The sequence below is a fragment of the Oryzias latipes genome, chromosome 21, assembly GCF_002234675.1.
Source record: "Oryzias latipes chromosome 21, ASM223467v1".
In the NCBI taxonomy this organism is placed as follows: domain Eukaryota; kingdom Metazoa; phylum Chordata; class Actinopteri; order Beloniformes; family Adrianichthyidae; genus Oryzias; species Oryzias latipes.
The window spans coordinates 1,352,954-1,371,606 of NC_019879.2; the positions used below are offsets into that span (position 1 = coordinate 1,352,954).

General features: G+C 43.6%; 1 protein-coding gene and 1 long non-coding RNA gene across 10 annotated transcripts in view; one reads left to right on the forward strand and one right to left on the reverse strand.

The window, feature by feature from the left end:
• Positions 1–652: 652 nt before the first annotated feature.
• The window catches only part of col6a3 (collagen type VI alpha 3 chain), a 53,378-nt gene continuing 35,377 nt past the window's right edge, over positions 653–18,653 (reverse strand). For 8 of the 9 annotated variants that reach the window (XM_023950871.1, XM_023950874.1, XM_023950870.1 and 5 more), the window contains 9 exons: positions 7,702–8,403; positions 7,493–7,595; positions 7,354–7,409; positions 6,058–6,312; positions 4,898–4,972; positions 3,885–4,070; positions 1,841–1,930; positions 1,316–1,486; positions 653–938 (listed from right to left, as the gene is read on the reverse strand). In XM_023950871.1, the coding sequence (XP_023806639.1) occupies positions 898–938; positions 1,316–1,486; positions 1,841–1,930; positions 3,885–4,070; positions 4,898–4,972; positions 6,058–6,312; positions 7,354–7,409; positions 7,493–7,595; positions 7,702–8,403 (1,679 nt within the window). In that variant the 3' untranslated portion in view covers positions 653–897. The remainder of the gene's footprint in view (positions 939–1,315; positions 1,487–1,840; positions 1,931–3,884; positions 4,071–4,897; positions 4,973–6,057; positions 6,313–7,353; positions 7,410–7,492; positions 7,596–7,701; positions 8,404–18,653) is intronic. The other variant, XM_023950869.1, reaches the window with a different exon arrangement.
• Positions 15,500–18,611, forward strand: LOC111946750. Its single transcript, XR_002872494.1, has 5 exons — positions 15,500–16,259; positions 17,060–17,128; positions 17,647–17,721; positions 18,033–18,086; positions 18,164–18,611. It is a non-coding gene; the product is annotated as an uncharacterized LOC111946750 (long non-coding RNA).

Consider the following 18,653-nt stretch of genomic DNA (forward strand, 5'->3'; position numbering starts at 1 on the left):
TGAACTGGACCCCCCCCCCCTAAAAAAAAATATTGCTTGGAAATGAATCTTTCTTCAACATTTTTTTATAATGTAATTTAACCTCTAATGAAAGGATATGTAATATTACAAAGTATTGGATTCTATTATACGGCAAAGGATTATGCAGTCTAATGCAGTTGGGAAGTAATGTTCAGTGGATGGTTGTTACTCTTGTACCTGAATCCTGCAGAACCTGTAAAACATTAGCGGGTTGGATGTAACCCTTGTTCTATCCAAGGCACTTTAACATTGGGAGTTGGGTCATCTAGACCCACTAGACAGTGCTCTGAACCTTTTTTCTTCAATGATTTGTGATTTTCACTGGTGTCCATGGATTACATGAAATCCTTCCACCTTTATCCACCTTTGTCATGGTAGGGAGAACACGTCACTGGAAGGGGGGTGGGGGTGGGGGGGTTATAGAATAGCACAAGGGTTACGAGGTGAAACAAACCCAGTAGACTGGACTGATGCTGATACTGATGCCAGCTCTTGAAGCTAAACCCTGTTTTTATTTGTGTCTTTATTGTTTGACTAGAAAACAGCTTTTTTAAACATGTGAAAACTTCCATAAATCATCCTTTTCCAGGAAAGCTGCAAAATAAAAAAGTGCTTAAGACACCAAACTCCATTCATCAGGAAAAAAATGCTGTGTAGCACCAATTTATTCAAACAATTCATGCCAATAAACACAGTTTTCATTCTTTTTTTTGTGGTTAAAAAAAACTTGAAGAAAGTGAGGGCAGTTTTTTGTTTGTGGAATCCAGTGCAGCCACCATTGATTCGGCATGGCTTTTTTTGTTTTTTTACAGTAAGATCATGTGGATGCTGCTCCTTTCTGAAAGGCAGAATGCTTCCATGCCCGTCCCATCCATCCTATGTTCTTACTGCAGCGATGATCCCCTGGCTGAGTGGAGCTGGCAAACAAAGAATGGAAAACACTAAATACATCTGAGTCTATCCAGAGCCATTCCACAGGCTGTGTTCTCTTCAGATAGTTTAAAAACCAAACACTAAAATCTGCTTAACCTCTCCAACTTTGTAAACTTACTATCAGTATTAAGTTACACAACAAAAACCCTTCATCTCAACAGGTATGTTTCTGTAAGTCACACCCATCAAATGCTGAGCAGGACCAACTAGTCTTTGAAAAAAATATTCTTCAAATGAAGCACATTTTCTCATAAGAATACATTGTTTAAATCAGGTCAAACATGTACTTCTCTTTAGCTTAGAATGTAAATTTGACTAGAAATAGAAAGTAGGATTGAGAATCTGCTTTCAAAGCCGGTACCTCGTTTTTCACAGGCTTCCTTGCACTCTTCTTGCGTGTCGAAGCGATTCTGGTTTCCATCACAGCCTCCGTACCAGAAGCGGGTACAGCTCTTGCTGGTGGTGTCATAGTACCATTTCAGGGCGAACTCTGCACAGCTGCCTTCCTGCTTGGGTAGCTGACAAATGTCCACTGGGAAGGAAGTGAGAAGAGAGTTCTGCTGTGAGACATCAAGTGTTTGAATGTTTAACACAGGTCAAATTACTTTTGTCTTCCTTTTTTCTTAAGAAGTTGCACTTCTGAGGAAGTACATAAAATGTAATGAAACAGTCTCTTACAAGGAGTGACAGAATACACAGCTCAGCAGGGCTGCAGCCCAAGAACAATGCAGAAACTGCAGAAACGACCAGTTTTCCTAAAGTTAGTTAGGTCATCTGCAAAACTGAGCATGGGGGTCTGGTGTTACACGACCAGACACATCAACATCAAGCTTCAAAGTTAGAAGGAAGACAGAGAATCTTAAATTATTTGAGAATCTGTTCTTACCAGGCGCTGGAGGAATCTCCACCTGCTCCGTCTGCTGTGCCTCTGGCTGCATCTGTGGCTTTTCCTCTGGCTTTCCTGCCAGCTGCACCTCTGCAAAAAAAGGTCACACATGAATGTGATTTCTTACATAAATTGCTCAAGAATAGTCTCTTCTGTAAATATTCATAAAATCATTGATTAAGAAATCAGGAAAAAATAAACATTCCCTGCAGATATGGCCGACCGCTTCCGTGTTTTTATGGAAATGTTTGACGTGGATGAAAAAGGATTGTTTGCTTTTGTGACTGACTGACAGTCCAACTCAAATCCTCTTCTGCTGTATTCTCAAATCATTCCCAGTGGTTTTTTCATTCTCATTATGCAGTTTTTAGCCATAATCAAAAATTCCTATAGTTCTCTAGGATAAAGTTTCTGCAGAGCGGCAAGAGTTCATCAGAAATTCATCTCTGGGTTGTGAGCTGGACTGCTGACGCAGAGCAAGCTTTCGTCTCATTTCCCATCATCCCTTTCCTTACAATCTCTAGCGCTACTTTACAGCTTACAGTAGTTTTAGTTAAAATTTTAACTAAAACAAAACACTAAAAACAAGGTTTGGTCAAATGTTTGGTGGCAAATGTTTCTGTGAAGAATACCAGTTGGAAAATTCAACTAGAATGATACAAGAACAAATTTAAATTCAGGGACCAAAGAGCCACTCCAATAAATCTTGTATTTTTGTACCACTTTTCTCATGATGGAGGACATATTTAACCCTTTTGCTATCCTAGGCACTTTAAAGTTGGGAGTTGGGTCATCTAGACCCACTAGACAGTGCTCTGAACCTTTTTTCTTCAACAATTTGTGATCTTCACTGGTGTCCATGGATTACATGAAATCTTTCCACCTTTATCCACCTTTGTCCTGGTAGGGAGAACACGTCAATGGAAGGGGGGGGGGTCATCTAGATCAGTGTTTTTACTTTAACCCAATGCATTATGGGAGATGTAGTGATGGCAGACAGACTCTCTTTTCTGTCTTCATTGTTTTCTTCACTTGTTCCACGGTCTGACACCGGATTCTGTGGAAAGCTACACCGCTAAAGACGAGCTTTAGCTGGTATTTTAGTTAGAACTGAGAGACTTTATGAGCAGAATCTGAACAAGGAAGTGAAGACTTTAACCACTTCTGATTGGTCAGACTGATGACGGATGATTAAGCCTCCAAGAATGATTGGTGGAGACAGTTAAAGGGGCGGGACTTTTCCAAAAACAGCTGAAGCTGTGGCTAAATCGCGGTACTGTCATTCTTATCAAAATGTCTTTAATAGAATCAAATAAACACAAAGAAAAAATATTTTATGATCTTTCATATTCCTAACTACTCAGTGTTTTATCAGGGCCTTTTTGGATGAACACAGATCTGATTTTCTGGAGATGGTAAATGTTTTTAGATCAGTTAATGAGGGCAATTTCCCACGGCACACTTGACCATCTCCCACAGCACACTGGTTGAAGAACACTGATCTAAGATAGCACAAGGGTTAAAGAAAACTAAGGTTAAGACATTGGGTGTGTCCAAATTCCGGGTCTGCATCCTTCAATGGCCACGGCCGTCCCGGGTGACGGATCACATGCCTTTTGAAAAAGCTTGTAGTTGTTACGTACAAACTATAATTAATTTTTCTGTGTTAGCCCTTGTGCTATCTTAGATGACCCCCCCCCCCCCCCCCCCCCCCCCCCTTACATGGATGTGTTATTCCTACCATGACAAAGGTGGATAAAGGTGGAAAGATTTCATGTAATCCATGGACACCAGTGAAGATCACAAATCATTGAAGAAAAAAGGTTCAGAGTACTGTCTAGTGGGTCTAGATGACCCAACTCCCAATGGTAAAGTGCCTAGGATAGCACAAGGGTTACATGAACCAAACAGTGAAATCATGGTGCAAAAGTGCTGCACTGCTAAAGTGTATTTGTTGGGCCTAAATGGTTTGTCCCATTGGTGTCTAGAAGAGTATTTGATCGGCCTATTGTGGATTTCTTCAGAGACCTCAGCACAAACTTACCTGACCTCAAGCAGCGTTTCAAGCAGAGGGCCTCACTGTCGAACCTATTGTCATTGCCTCCGCAACCTCCATACCAGAACTGTGTACAGAACCCGTTCTGTCTTTCATAATACCACTTAGCCTGATAGTCTTTGCATGGCATTCCAGGGTCAAAGCCAAGTGAGCATGGGTCCGCAAGTTCACTAACTAAAACATGCAAAGAAGTAAGAAAAAGAAAGACGAACAACAGAAGTAATGAAGGACAGACAGGGAGAGACGATGAGTTAGTGTTAGGAATCAACCCACAGCAGATCCTGCATGATGTTAAAAGTTCACAAATAAAAAAGTATTAACAGCTAAAGGTTTTCAGAGATTGTTTTACCTTACCAGATGAGTCATTTTACAAAGAAAAATCATGTTTAGTCCGTATCGCAAGATAACAGCAATATCATATCAAGACATTCTTTAAATATTCAAAGTGAAATTAGGATGCATCTATTAACAAGTTAGTCGTGATTGGAATAATGATCAGAAGTCAGCTCCTTTTAGTACTCTGCCATGTGCGAAGCTGTGTAATAAAGAAAAGACCCCCACCCCCCACCCCCGCTGATAATTCTGACAGGAGTCAACGTTCATTGGCTCTAACGTCCTGACTGACCATCAGCCATCTTACCATTAAGGGTTAGATTGGTCTGCATTGAAAATTTGGCCTCAAAGATTAGCAACATCTTAATAATGCTGGACATGTAAACATCAGGCACATATCTCCTGATCTGAACTTGATCTCTCATTCTCATACAAAGTCTAATATGACTGTATCTGTAAAACCTCAAAAGATTCAGAATATGTATATGACATGAAAAACAAAAGCAAGATGGTTTATCTTGCATTTTGATGCATTTCTAAATTTTAGGACATTGTTTTTCAGAAACAAAATGTAGTTTCTAGTGACATATCTCCCTGGTTTGAGGTAAACTTGACCGTTCTGAGAACACGTTTCGTAGTTCTCAGAATGCGTGAAGGACACTCTCCACCTGTTTGCGGGTTGTCCAGTGGTGGAGTTTTGGGCGGATGTGTGACGTGCATGCTGGGCTTCTCCTGCTTCGATTCTGTGAGACAAAGAAAGTTATCAGAAAGTTACTCAGTCACGCACCAACTTCCATTCACTCAACAAAAGTAGCCAGTAGTTACTGCTTGGATCATTATGCAAGGAAAAGAAAAACCCTGAAGCAGACAGCCACATGGCTGGCTTTGCTCGGACTTTTCCAAACACTGCAAAGCAGAACGGCTGAGAGAAATGCTAAAGAGTAGGTGGGTAAGTTGAGCAGCAAATGCTGCCAAAGGAAAGACGACTACAGATAGGTTTGTTCAGTCCAACGATTGATCAAGAAGGGAAATATCTTCCTTACAAGTTTCATTCATTCCCCTAAAAATTGGTCAGGATTTTAGAAAAATCCTAAACCTTTGCTTTGTCAGACAATCTAAGCTCTTCTTTTTTTTTTTTAGCTGTCGCCTGATTTTGTAATGAAGTCACGTGACTGACTGCTGCTGTCTGGATTCATGACCACGCCAACGGTTTTCAGAAAAATTGGGCAGCGGCAGCTAATCTTGAAGATTCTGCTGATACCTCCCCATGGCTTGAAGGCAGTTGTATGTGTGACCATAGCCAAATGGACCCTTCTTTTCCAGAGAGTACCTTGGTGGCTGGATACATCAATGATCCATTGGGCAAGTGGAAGATTATTGTGTCTATCCCAACTGTCAGTAGAAGATCTTGAGGACATTTATCTATTTTTGGAATTTTAATACTCAGATTTCTGACAAGTTGAACTAGAGGATTTCTGATTTATCGAGCAGTTGTGAAGCTGCTGCGTCAAAAGCTTGATGCATTACTTCCCCGTCAGGGCTTAGTGCTTGAGGTTCTTGGACTTTTACAGAAAAAATAAAGAGACTAAAGAAACTTTCTGCTTAGATAGTAGGAAAACTACTTCCAATTGTCTAAGATTTCTAACCAGAAAAGCACCTCACCGACAGTCAGACCACTCAAGGTGTGTCTCTGGCTGGAAGATGGAAAACAAGAGTGCATGCGTGATGCGTCTGTCTGTGGGAAGGGTGGGGGAGTTGTCCGTGTGCATGGGTGTTTGTTGCGCAAGGTGGGGGAGGCATGGATGTGGGTGTGTTTGTGTGGACTTACTTGTAGTGACAAGTCCCTTGTAGGTGGAGATGGTTTGACCCTCAGCTGTGAAGGCCGTTACCACAACATGGTACATTTGATCACTTTCCAGGTTGTCCACAGTGAGTTCCGTGCTGGATGTGTTGGTCTTCAGCACCAAAGAATGGTCATGAAAACGGGACACCGCTATTTCAAAGTAGGCAGATAGCTTTGGGTCTGGGACACTCCATCCCAGCCTCAGGCTGTTCGAGGTGACATTAGAGACGTGCAGCATGTCTGGGTGGTACAGAAAAAAAAAGCAATAGAGTAAATCACAGAAAACCAATCTTCTTCATGGTAGACAGTCATGAAAACATTAACTCCTCAACATGGAAAGAATGTCTGATGAATTATCTGTAATACTAATGAAAATCCACAGTATTAATGAGCAGGTTTACATGCTCACCATAGTCCTAATGAACTCTGGAAAGGTCATTCTCTAATATTGAAAGGTGTTGCAGCTCCAGGAACATTCCCTCTCAGTTTTCTAGTATTCTCATGGGAACAGCACGATCAGGTTTTTTGTTTGTGGTGCTTCTAATGTCTTTGCCTAACTGTGCTTCAAGCCACTTTTGAGAATAAACCCAATCCGATGCACACAAAAAGCATTCTAATAGCTGTCTAAAAAATAATAAAAACAATAACAATCCAAGCAGTATGCTAAAAATGGTAAATTCTTGCCTTTGTTTAATGCAATCTTTTGTGCTGTGGGATCTGGATTCTGTTCTTTACTACATCTGAAGTGATTACCTGATTTAATGAGGACTACTCTGAGGGCTGCAACTTTGACTCTGCATCTGAGAGCTGAAAAAGCTGCATGACACCGTTCATCTTAGGAAAGGCATGTTTGTTGCCCTGAAGGAATTTTTAAACTACATTTTAAATGTGCAGAAAAACATGCCCAAGATTTTTCAGGAAAACATTCCAGCACTCATGTTACGGTGGCTGACAGATTGGTTTTGGATTCAAAGTTCAAAGAGTTTTCTTATACCAGTGTCTTCGAATACATAGAACATATGAATATTTTTTACACTTGTGGACTAAAAGGCATTAGATTGTTTGAGTTTACTGTGGGACATTTTGGCGTCATTTAAGATATGAAGGGTTTGTTTCTTCAAAACTACACAGGTAAATCCTCAGAAATTGAGTTGTTTTGTTATCCTTTTCCATAGAATTAACCAGTTGGCTGAATTATGGAGATCTCAAGTTTTCCAATTATGTTTACTATGTTGACATGAAAGTGTGTGTTTTTGTGGCATTCGGTCTCAACCATCTCACCATTGTGCTTCTTGTGATGAACGGTTTGGTGACTTTCGTGATGTTTCTGAAATGTTCTGTAAAACACCAAAACCATGGAATTTTCATCTGTCATTTTAATAAGTTGGCAATGCAAAAATGCTGTTCAAGCTGAACTTACTCCTGTTGCTTTGTCAGATTAAGTGCATTTTTTATTGGCTGATCATTCTGGAACCACTGGCAGCTCTTAGACAGCTCAGGGGACATGTAGAAGGCATTGTCAACTGAAACAGCAAGTATTGTCAAGAGCAGAAGTATAGTTGTAAGTACTTATCTTCTGAAGTAACAAAAGTTAGGACAGCACATGCAGGGTAAAGATCTGGAACTTACTGCTGATATACTTTGGCAGAAACTGGCCAAATTCCTGGATGCGTTTGCTATAAAAGGCTGAGAGTGTGTCCAGCTGCTTAAAGAAGACATCTGAAGGCTCACTTGCCATGAGAGACAGGACATGGACATCTCTAGCAGTCAGTGTTTGACCCACAGCAAATATAACTAAGAAGAAGCCTCGGCACTTGATCTCTGTGGCAATGCGCACCAGCTGCTCTTTCTCTTCTGCCACACTGCCAGTCACAAACAGCATCAGTACCTTTCTGTCCCGTGGCACAGGTGCCTTCTCAAACACTTGCTCCACTGTTGATTCAATGGCTGTTGCCAAAGCAAGGCCTCCCTCCAACTGCTGCGTCTTCTCCAGCAGGACTTTGACAAAACTTTGAGCTGACTGCTGCTCAGTCAGGCCAATGTCCACGTGGATTGGAGAGCCTGTTTTGTTTTGGCTGTATGAATAAGGTGCATGCTGGACAACAGACACTCTAGCGTGGTGAACAGAGGATGTGGGATCGGAAGATATGTAGAGGTGTTCCACAATGTGAGCAATGTATTGTTTAATACTGGTAAAGAATGATCGGTAGGTAGACTCAGTGCTGTCAATGAGGAAAGCAATGTCAATGTCAACGTCTAAAGTGGAAGACCGCTTATCTCGCGTTGCTGATGGGGGTGTATAGTCACACATTTGATCCGGAGAGCAAACATCTAGAAAAAACAAACAGACAAAACACAACATTAAAAAATGAATGCTGGAGCACGCGCGGTGGTTGCCGTTGATAAACTTTTTGTGAATGGCAAGCTGTTCCGGGACCCAGAGGTAACACCCTGGCTGTGCTGAAGGCTTTCAGAGGTGCACTGACATCTGCGCCGCCCAGAAGAAACCCGCAAACTTATTTAATTGAATAGGAAATAATCGGATCATCAATAATCCACACCTCTCAGGAAAACTGTCTTTTCTTTCTCTCACATTCATGTTTCTGTTGTTGTTTCGTTGTTTTTGTTTTTTGTTCTCTTTTCCTCTCTCTTTTCTCTTGTCCCCCCCCCCTTCCTATGTCCTCATATGTGAATCAGGTAAAGTCAACGCAACCACGGTGAGTATTTATTTATGCACGGAACGGGCGCGCGCGCATACTAGCGCGCATAAGAGCATGCACACGCGATCCCGCACACACACGTTGACAAACTGCAAAAACCTCACTTAGGCTCACACAGGACGCACGCAACATGCAGCTCACAGCCAAGACACGTTCACCCACAACGCACAGCGCTTGTCAGTGTAGCAGGTACGCACAGCGGGCACGCGCACACGGACGGGCACACGCACTATTTAGCCTTGCACTCTCCCGGTTAGAACAGCTATGAACAGTCTTAACATCGTTAGCTGGAATGTGCGTGGACTTGGCGCTGGACCAAAGAGATTGAAAGTGTTAAATCACCTGAATGATCTTAAAGCAGATATAGCTCTGCTGCAGGAGACCCATTTATCTTTATCAGCTGGTAATCTCCTGTGCTGTTCCCAGTATCCAGTTATGTATTCTGCCAGTTTCAACTCCAAACAAAGAGGGGTTGCAGTTTTGATTAAGAAAAATGTTACATTTACTCATAAGGATACAGTTACTGACCCAGAAGGCAGATTTGTAATCATTAATATATCCATTCAGAATAAAGACTTTTGCATCGCCAGCATCTATGGTCCGAATGTTGACGACTCTTCCTTCTTTCACAGATTCTTCACCTCACTCTCAGCTCACTCTGACTCCACAATCATTATAGGAGGAGACGTCAACCTTGTTATGGACCCTGAACTTGACAGACTCAGCACAGCAGCAAACCAGCGTACATGGCAGTCTGCAAGTATTCTAAAGCAGTACATGAATGATCTGGGTCTCTGCGACGCTTGGCGCTCATGTCACCCAAACACTAAGGGGTTCACCTTTTTCTCTCCAGTTCATCATTCACACTCTCGTTTAGATTATTTATTAGTCAGTAACTCCCTTTTGAAAGAAATTAAAAGTTCCAACATTCATCCAATTATTATCAGTGACCATGCACCAGTTTCTGTTACTATTTCAAGGGAAGTACCCACACCCTCAGGTTCAACCTGGAGGTTTAATACGTCTCTGTTAAAAGACCAGGAATTTATTGAATTCTTTAAAAAAGAGTGGGAAACCTTCTTAGAATTCAACAATACTTCTGAAATATCACCAAGTATTCTTTGGGAAACAGCAAAAGCAGTCATGAGAGGGAAAATCATCTCTTATTCAACGCATAAAAAACGCAAAGAGAAAGCAGATTTATTAGAATTAGAAAATAAAATCAAAACCCTGGAGACTGCTTATGCTGCTTCTGCACAGGAACACATACTGGGCGACCTGAAAAATTTAAAGCTGCAGTTTAATGACATCATCAATAAACAAACACAATTCCAGATACAAAGGCTTCGACTGGAAAGATATGAAAACTCGAATAAATCTGGCAAATTTCTAGCTAATCAGCTTAAAATTAATAAAGAAAAATCAACAATCGCTTCTATTATGGACAAAACAGGGAATGTCACCCATGACCCGGTAAAAATTAATAATGCGTTTAAAGACTTTTATCAAAACTTATACACTCCACAGATCAATCCATCAGAACAAAGCATCAACTCATTTCTTAACAATATAAACCTGCCCAAGTTAAACGAAGATCAAATCACAAATTTAGACTCTCCGCTCTCGTTGTCTGAGCTTCATGAAGCTCTGTTACTTATGCCTAACAGCAAAGCACCAGGACCCGACGGCTTTCCAGCAGAGTTTTATAAGGAATTCTGGGAACAACTGGCACCAACGTTTTATAAAACGGTAAAATTTATCAATGAAAGCCAATCTCTACCACCTAACATGAACTCTGCCAACATTATCCTTCTTCTAAAACCAGACAAAGACCCCACGAGTCCTTCAAGCTATCGCCCCATTTCTTTAATTAATGCAGATGTAAAAATTATCTGCAAAGCACTAGCACAGAGAATAGAAAAAGTCACTCCTCACATAATTCACCTTGATCAAACTGGATTCATCAAAGGCAGACACTCGGATGACAATGTCCGCAGACTCGTTAACATAATAGACTTTGCCACCATCAAAAACCAGGAAATGACTATACTATCACTGGATGCTGAAAAAGCCTTTGATAGAGTAAATTGGAAGTTCCTCATTGCTGCCCTCCATAAGTTTGGGTTTGGAGAATCATTCATCAATTGGATCAAAATATTATATCACAACCCCAATGCATCAGTTAGAACTAATAAACAGACTTCCAACAGGTTTTTTCTTGGAAGAGGAACTAGACAGGGTTGCCCACTCTCCCCCTCTCTTTTTGCAATATTTATCGAGCCTCTAGCTGCAGCAATAAGACAGAATGAGAGTATCAAAGGAATTAAAACCAAACACAGCCATCATAAAATTAGTCTCTATGCAGATGACATATTACTGTTTTTAAGTAATATACATTCTGTAAATGAAACGGCAACAATCATTAATGAATTCTCTTCTATATCAGACTATTCCATTAATTGGAATAAATCTGTTTTATTACCACTGAACAGTAATGCGGAGCAAGGACCCACAATACCAGTTAAATCAGGCAATATAAAATATCTAGGTATTTATTTTCCCCCCAAAATATCAGAACTGGTGCAGCTAAACTACACCCCATTACTGAAAAACATACAGGACGATCTAACACGCTGGACCAACCTGCCTCTGTCCCTTATGGGCAAGGTAGCCACGGTAAAAATGAAAATCTTACCCAAAGTTAATTATCTCTTCTCAATGATTCCCACACAACCGCCATTAAAATGGTTCAAAACATTAGACTCATCCATATCAAGCTTTCTATGGAACAATAAACCTGCAAGAATTAGTCTAAAAACTTTAAAATCTGCAAAAAGCTGTGGAGGATTAGAATTACCTAACTTCCACAATTACTTTCTTGCAAATAGATTACAATATATCTTAAAATGGTTAAAAAATAATCCAGAAACCAACTCATGGTTAGACTTGGAACAGGCGTTATGTGGAAAGATCAACCTGTCAGATCTTCCATTTATCAGCCAAATAGTTAAAAGACAGGATTGTTTCAAAAGTACCAATATAAATGCCACCTTAACAGCCTGGTGGGAATTTCTCAAAATATCAAAATCATCAATTCAACCGTGCAAAATGACACCCATCTGGAACAACCCAGACATCCTCATAAACAAAAAGATTATCCACTTCCCAGCTTGGCAAGCAGGGGGCATAAAACAACTAGAGCACATAATTATTGATAGAAGATTCATAACTCCCCAGGAACTTCAAGACAAACATGGAATATATAACTTCTTGGAATATCAGCAACTTAAATCAATTATTACTAAAAAGTTTAAATACAGAGACAACGATTTAAAGCTACCAGATGTAGTTACCACTCTGATCAATTTCACAATGAATAAAACTCTCTCCAAAATATACAAACTTTTATGTAACTTAGATAATAATATTTCACTTCCGACAACAAAATGGGATGCGGATTTGAGCATCAGCACAGATGAAAGCTTTTGGTCAGAACTTTGTCTAAACACCTTTAAACTGACAAAAAGTCCAAATCTGCAGCTAATCCATTTCAAAACTCTTCACAGAATTTACTACACTGGACAGAGGATGTTCAAGATGGGTCTCAGTAACTCAGACATTTGTCAGCACTGTGACAGTAATCTACCCGACAATTACATGCATGCACTGTGGTTCTGCACGCCTGTCCAGGCTCTCTGGCAGCAGGTATGTGCCGATCTATCAGTCTGGCTTAAGGTTTCAATCACAGCTTCACCGTCACTTTGTGTGCTTGGTGACATGAGTGCCATCGATGTAGAAGGAGGATTAGGCTCTATCATTTTCATAACTCTTTGCATTGCTAAAAAAACTATTTTAATAAATTGGAAAAGCAAGAAAAATATAAATATAAGTCAACACAGAAATCTGCTGCTTGATCATATCAGCTTGGAAAAAATGTCAGCCCAAGGTTCAAGTAACTTTGAAAGAACTCAGTCTCTCTGGTCTCCCATAGCTAACTCCGTGACTTAGGGGGTGGGGGGGGCCTGGTCGTCGCCGCTCCTTGCCCTTCTGCCGTGGGCTGGGGTGGGGGTCGGGGCCTCCGGTGCCTGGCGGGGGGTGGTGGGGGCTCCGTTGGTCGGGGGGTCGGGTCCGGCGCCTGGGTTGGGCGGGCTGGGGCGCTGCGTGGTCCTCTGGGCTTGGGTGTGGGGGTGCGTGGTGGGGGGGTGGGGTGGTGGTCTGGCTTGGCTTGGGGGGGTGGTCCCTTTGCCTGTGCTGGGGGGGGTTGGCGGGGGGCGCTGCTCGGGGGGGGGCCCAGCGGCGCTGGATGGGCTTCCCACCTACACCTGGGGCTGGGATCGGCCCTTCCCTGGCTCTGGGGCGGGACGGGACAGCCCTCTTGGGGCCCCCGGTCGCTCTGGGTGTCATCCGCTTTGGCTGCGGGGTCTGGGGGGTGGTGGGGTGGGGGGTCTTGTCGGCCCTGCCTTGTGGGGGGGCATTCTGGGGGAGGGGGGGGGGGCTCTATTGGTACGGGGCAGGGGGGGTTGACGGGTCGGGGTCTCCGCTGAGGCCATCGGCGGTTTCCCCGGCCGGTCGGCTGCCTCGGTCCCGTCGAGGCCTGACCAGAGCTCTTCCAGGGCCGGCGTTTGGGGGTGGGGGCCTGGGCTTGCTCCTGGGGGGGGCCGACGCTTTCTGGCTCCTCTCTCTCTGTGTGGGGGGGGGTGGTGCTGGGCCTGGGGTGTCGGCGCCTCCGGGGGTGGGGCCCCTGGGCTGGGTGGGCCTGGCCCCCTTGCTGGGGGGGGGGGGGGGCAGCTGTCTGACCACCGGGGGACAGTCTACCAGCTGTCCCCAACTTACCCCCTTCCTCATATAACCTCATAATAGGGTGAGGGGGTGGGGGGCTTAGCCTGCGATGAGCCTTGGGGGGGGGGGTTTACTAGGCAGTGGCCCCCCTCCCATGGTTGCCGTATGGAGTGGGCCCCCCCTCTTTCGGTTTTATTTGCACCTTAGACATGTAGGGCCCTTGGTAGGGGGGGTGCTTGGACATCACTGCCAGCAAGCAGCGGATGTCCTCCTGGCACCCTACCCGCCAATTTTAACCACACCTTAGACATTTAGGGTCCCTTGGTGGGGAGGGTGAGGGGACGTCACTGTGAGTAATCAGGAGATGTCCCCTCAGTGCCCTACCCGCCAATTTTAACTGCACCCCCCTTAGCACACACACCCCTCCCCCCTCAATATATACATTCCAACATAAACACACACACATGCACACACACACCCTCTCAAACACACATACACGCACACACATTTTGCAAGGAAGGTGGGACCTAGGACCATCTGTCCCCTGCCTCTTCCCTGGTGGGGGGTACGGGCCCCTTTGCAACGGCGGCCGTGTCCCCGGGGTGCCGGCTTCCTGTGCCCGGCGGTGCTCTCTCCGCGCGGCGGGGGGGTTCACATTACATCTGAGCCGGGAGTGTTCGTGTCCCTGGGGGGTGGGTTCTGGTCCTTGCTCCTGGGCGCTGGGCCCCGCCATATTTCCAACTGTGGCCGAGCCTGGTCGGGCCATATTTACAACACCCCTTGTGGGCCCTCTTTTTTTTCCCCGGGGTTCCCCCCCTCTTGGGCGGGGGCGGCGGGCCCCTGCCCCGCTCCTCCCTGGACCGGCCGCGGGCCGGGCGGATGGCTGCCTGGAGCGCGGAGCGGGTCTCCCTTGGGGGGTCCTGGCTCGTACCTGGGGTTGGGGCGGGGGGATGCCCGGAACTCCTGGGTGGTGGTGGGGTGCCCGTCTGGGGCTGTGGGCGTCCGTCTCCGGTGGGGCCCTGCGTTGGGTTCTCCCGGCGCGGCGGGGGGGCTGCTCTCCTGGTTGGGCTGGGGCGGCGCTCTCTCTCCCTCCGTGCTTCCCTGCTCTCTGGCTCTGGGGGCCTTGCGGCGGTCCTGCTGGCCCTGGCCTGGGTGGCGGGCTTGGTCGCCCGGGCGGCGGTTGTTCCCTGCCGGTTCCCGTGTGGCGTTGGGGGGATTCCGGCTGCCGCTGCTGCTGCGGTGGGGGTCTTGGGGTGGGGATGGCTGGGCACTCTCCCTCCTTCTTTCCACGTTCCACCATCCATTTTAGAAGAACATAAACACTCACCTGAGCACAGGTGTTAGCTCACCTTTGCACTTACAGTTTGCATGACTGAATGACTGAAATATTTCACACTAGTTGGTTTTAAGGCATAAGTATGCGTGTGAACACTATCTGTTTTGTATATATGTCGACAGGTGGACATTTTTTGCAGCTAGCAGGTGTGTTTATAACATTTGAGTGTGTGTGTGGACAGGCTCCGCCCTTATTGTACTACATTTGAACGTTACCATAATGATTAACAACCAGTAAACTTGTTGCTTTATGCTGCTTCATGGTCTTATCCCCCTTCCCCTCCTATTATCACCCCCTACCCCCCCTCTCTCTATCGTCCCTCTCTCTTCTTCCCCTCTTTCCTTTTCCGTCCGGTCCAACACCAAAGATTTTCAGACATGATTGAAATTAATAAAGTCTGGCCTCAATTACAAAAGGGGTTTATCCAGACATACCTTTGGTTTGTCTGAAGATTAATAACCCCTCTTGTTAAAGTAAAATCTGTCCAACACAAGAGGCCCTCAGCTCTCATCTGTCTGCCCAGCTGTTGGACAGGACAAGTTTAAGAAAAAAAAAAAAAAAAAAAAAAAAAAAAAAAAAAAAAAAAATGAATGCTATATCAAGGATTTTATAAAACGCTGAAAAGCAAGGATAAGTTAAGTAACATGGTAGTGACTTAATATCTATGTAAAGGACAGAGAGAAACTTCCATATTTCTGTTTGCTGATGACACTATTTTTGGCACATCATGTTCCTTTCTATACACTGCTCACTCTTCATTACAAACCAGCATGAAAACTCTTCAAAGTACACTAGACTTTAACCATAAGTAAACGTAAACTACAATGTTTTACCTACAAGTTCAAGGAGATATCTACACTGAACAAAGATATCAACGCAACACTTTTGTCTCTGTCCCCATCTTCGAGAGATGAACTCAAAGATCTGAAACATTTCCTATATTCACAAAATAACCATTTCTCTCAAAAAACAAAAATGTTGCATTTGTATCAGGGTTCAATTCCCAAGGGGCGCAACGGGCAAGACTATGAATTGTCCAACTACACTGAAAAAACGGGAAAAGTGGGGTTGTTCAATTTACAAATACTAAACATGTTTGTTTAATATGAACAAATTATGTTTACCTTCGAAACATAATATAATCTTGAAAATCACACATAATTTCTTGCAGTGTTACTTTTATATATTTAAATCATGTTGACAAAACATGAAATAGTTATGCTTGATCCTTTGCCCCTTAATTTTGGATAAGTAAACCCCATCGGTGAAGAAGCATTCCAGGAGGGGAAACTTTGCAGTCAGCCATTTTAGAGAAGCTGCAAGCACCTGCTGGCCGGAGGAGCTTAAAAAAGGTAAATTAATTTAATCTAACAAATTGATTTAAGGAAATGAACGGCGTTCATTTATCATTAATGTTATTTTTTCACGGGGAAGAGCTTTGTAATCCACTTTTGTCGTAGTTATCAAAGTTAAGGCTCTGCGCGCCACTTTTGTCGCTGGCGGCCGCAGCCATCTGACGGCAGGTAGGGGGAGGTGAGCGCGGTAAATTCTTTCACGTCGAAGACAGATTCAGCGGTAAACACGGTGATTTCAAACGATGTGCGGGGAAGAGTGGCGAGTAGTTATGCCGTAGGAATTCGCTTTTGACAAAGGGGCAGTGGGCGCTCGCGGGCACGGCGGTTTATTTTTTTCCCACAGGCGAAAACCTTTGCCATGGGGGTTCATCGTCACTAAGTGGATTTCTTTTTGCTAAATTCTGCGTTGAGACCGAAATTGAAGGAAAATGTGAGAAGCTATCATTACTATTGTCATTATTTCGTTTTTCCATACCGTTCCACCATGAGCTAGTTTAAGGACGGCATTATTTGACCAGCAAACAGCACCGCACTTCTGTCTCAGTCAGCTGTCAATCATTCTCCGTGCGCGTCTCGTGCACAGAATGCGTTCGGTTTGTCCAGTTTACATAGATCTTTGGTTTCAATCAGAGCTTTGTTTTCATTCTATGATGCTGAACATATTTTTCTATGGAGATTTTAGCTTTGAGAGTTTAAAATGGAGTGAAAATATTTATGTCCTTTTGGAACAAGTGTATAATGTGTAGTAAAAAGTTTACAGCCTTGGTTATAATAATGTCTGTAATACTACTTCACAGATTCCCCCTATTTGATAAATTAATATGGTGTGACGGGGTCCCGCCGAGAAAGGATGCAGAGGAGCCAAGGTGAGGAGGATCTGTTCTTTATTGCCGACACTGATGCTACACGCAGGGCCACGCAGCATACAGCACACACTGTCACTCCTCTCTTTTCGCCACCTGCAGTGCTCACCTTTAAGTGGGATGCCACGCCCACGGGGCGTTGCTCTCAATCCCAGCCAGGCGGCACCACAGGTGGTAATCATAGCATACAAAATACAAACAATAAAACCCGGTGTGGCCCCCCCTCGGCATCTGACGGTGCCACACCGTCACATATGGGAATCCTTTATGGGTGGGGGGATTAGCTACTCCCGATCTGCTAGTTTAGTTTTGCAGTTTCCATCTCAAAATTCGCGGGTTCTCATTAAGCGTGGTTTGAATCCTGTGGTGGGAGGGGGGTGTCAAATGTTCTTTCTGGTCTAATTTCTTCAGAATATTTTTGCAGCTATTGATTTCAAACCAATGCATGTTTAGTTAGTAAAATTACACAACAAAGCTGTGGAAGTGTCACTCTCTATATTTATTTCCTGATTAATTTACAGAGCTCATCACACAACACTTCCAACTGCTCCTCCCTGATCATGCTGGGGTCCATGCTCCAGTCTTCACTGAGTCAGGTGGGTCACCATGCATTTACTATATATTATTGGAATTATTGTCTCCTGGATTGTCATCGAATCCTGAGGTAATCAAGATTGCCAGCCCTACTCTTTACACACACCTTTTATGCAGAAAGATACATACATAATAAATAATGAAATTGATGATTAATCAGTTATCCTAGTTATCCTCTGTTAACATGACACTAAGGATATAATGATTTTGTTAACACAGTAACTATAACATTTATTGATGAGCCAAGGGTAAGAATTGTATTTTTCTGAAGTTTGCATGTGAATTTAAAATTTGTTGTCTTTTTGTATTTCAGACTGCTGACCTTCTCGCCAATATAAGCAAGTTCAGGGGTTGATTCAAAGTACAGGTGAGTTGTGTAATCTAGACGTTTTAACTAAACTTCAAATGTAAACTGTGCACACAAATATTTTCTGTGTTCTTTAGAATGAAGACCATGCAGCAATCCAGGAGGCAATCGAGGACACCACGGTGGGAATTTCCCTCCTAATGGAAAGTGGCGAGGAAGAGGACATTCTCATGGTCCACATCTCCCAGGCTGTGGTGGTCGACCCACCAAGTGTCAAGAGTGGCAGTTGCCAAGGCTTTTTTGGCCTTATTTACAGCACAAATCTGATTACCATCCTCATCTCAGAAACACCTTTGAGGTAATTCAAAGAAAAACTGTAATAGAGTTATAGGGCAAAGTTGTATCTAAGGTTTCAGGCTTAAAGAGCCGACTCTTTTAATAAAAATGACTTTTAAAAAGTTTTTCCTAAGAAGGGATTCCAGCGGTTTGCTTTGGCTCTGTTATCTTCTGTTTAATAAAAATAGCAAGCCCAATTTATATTGATTTGTACTTTTTGCTACACTGTAAACATATTTTTCAAGTTTAGATAATAAAGTTAAATCTGAAATTTGTGTTCAGTGTCATATG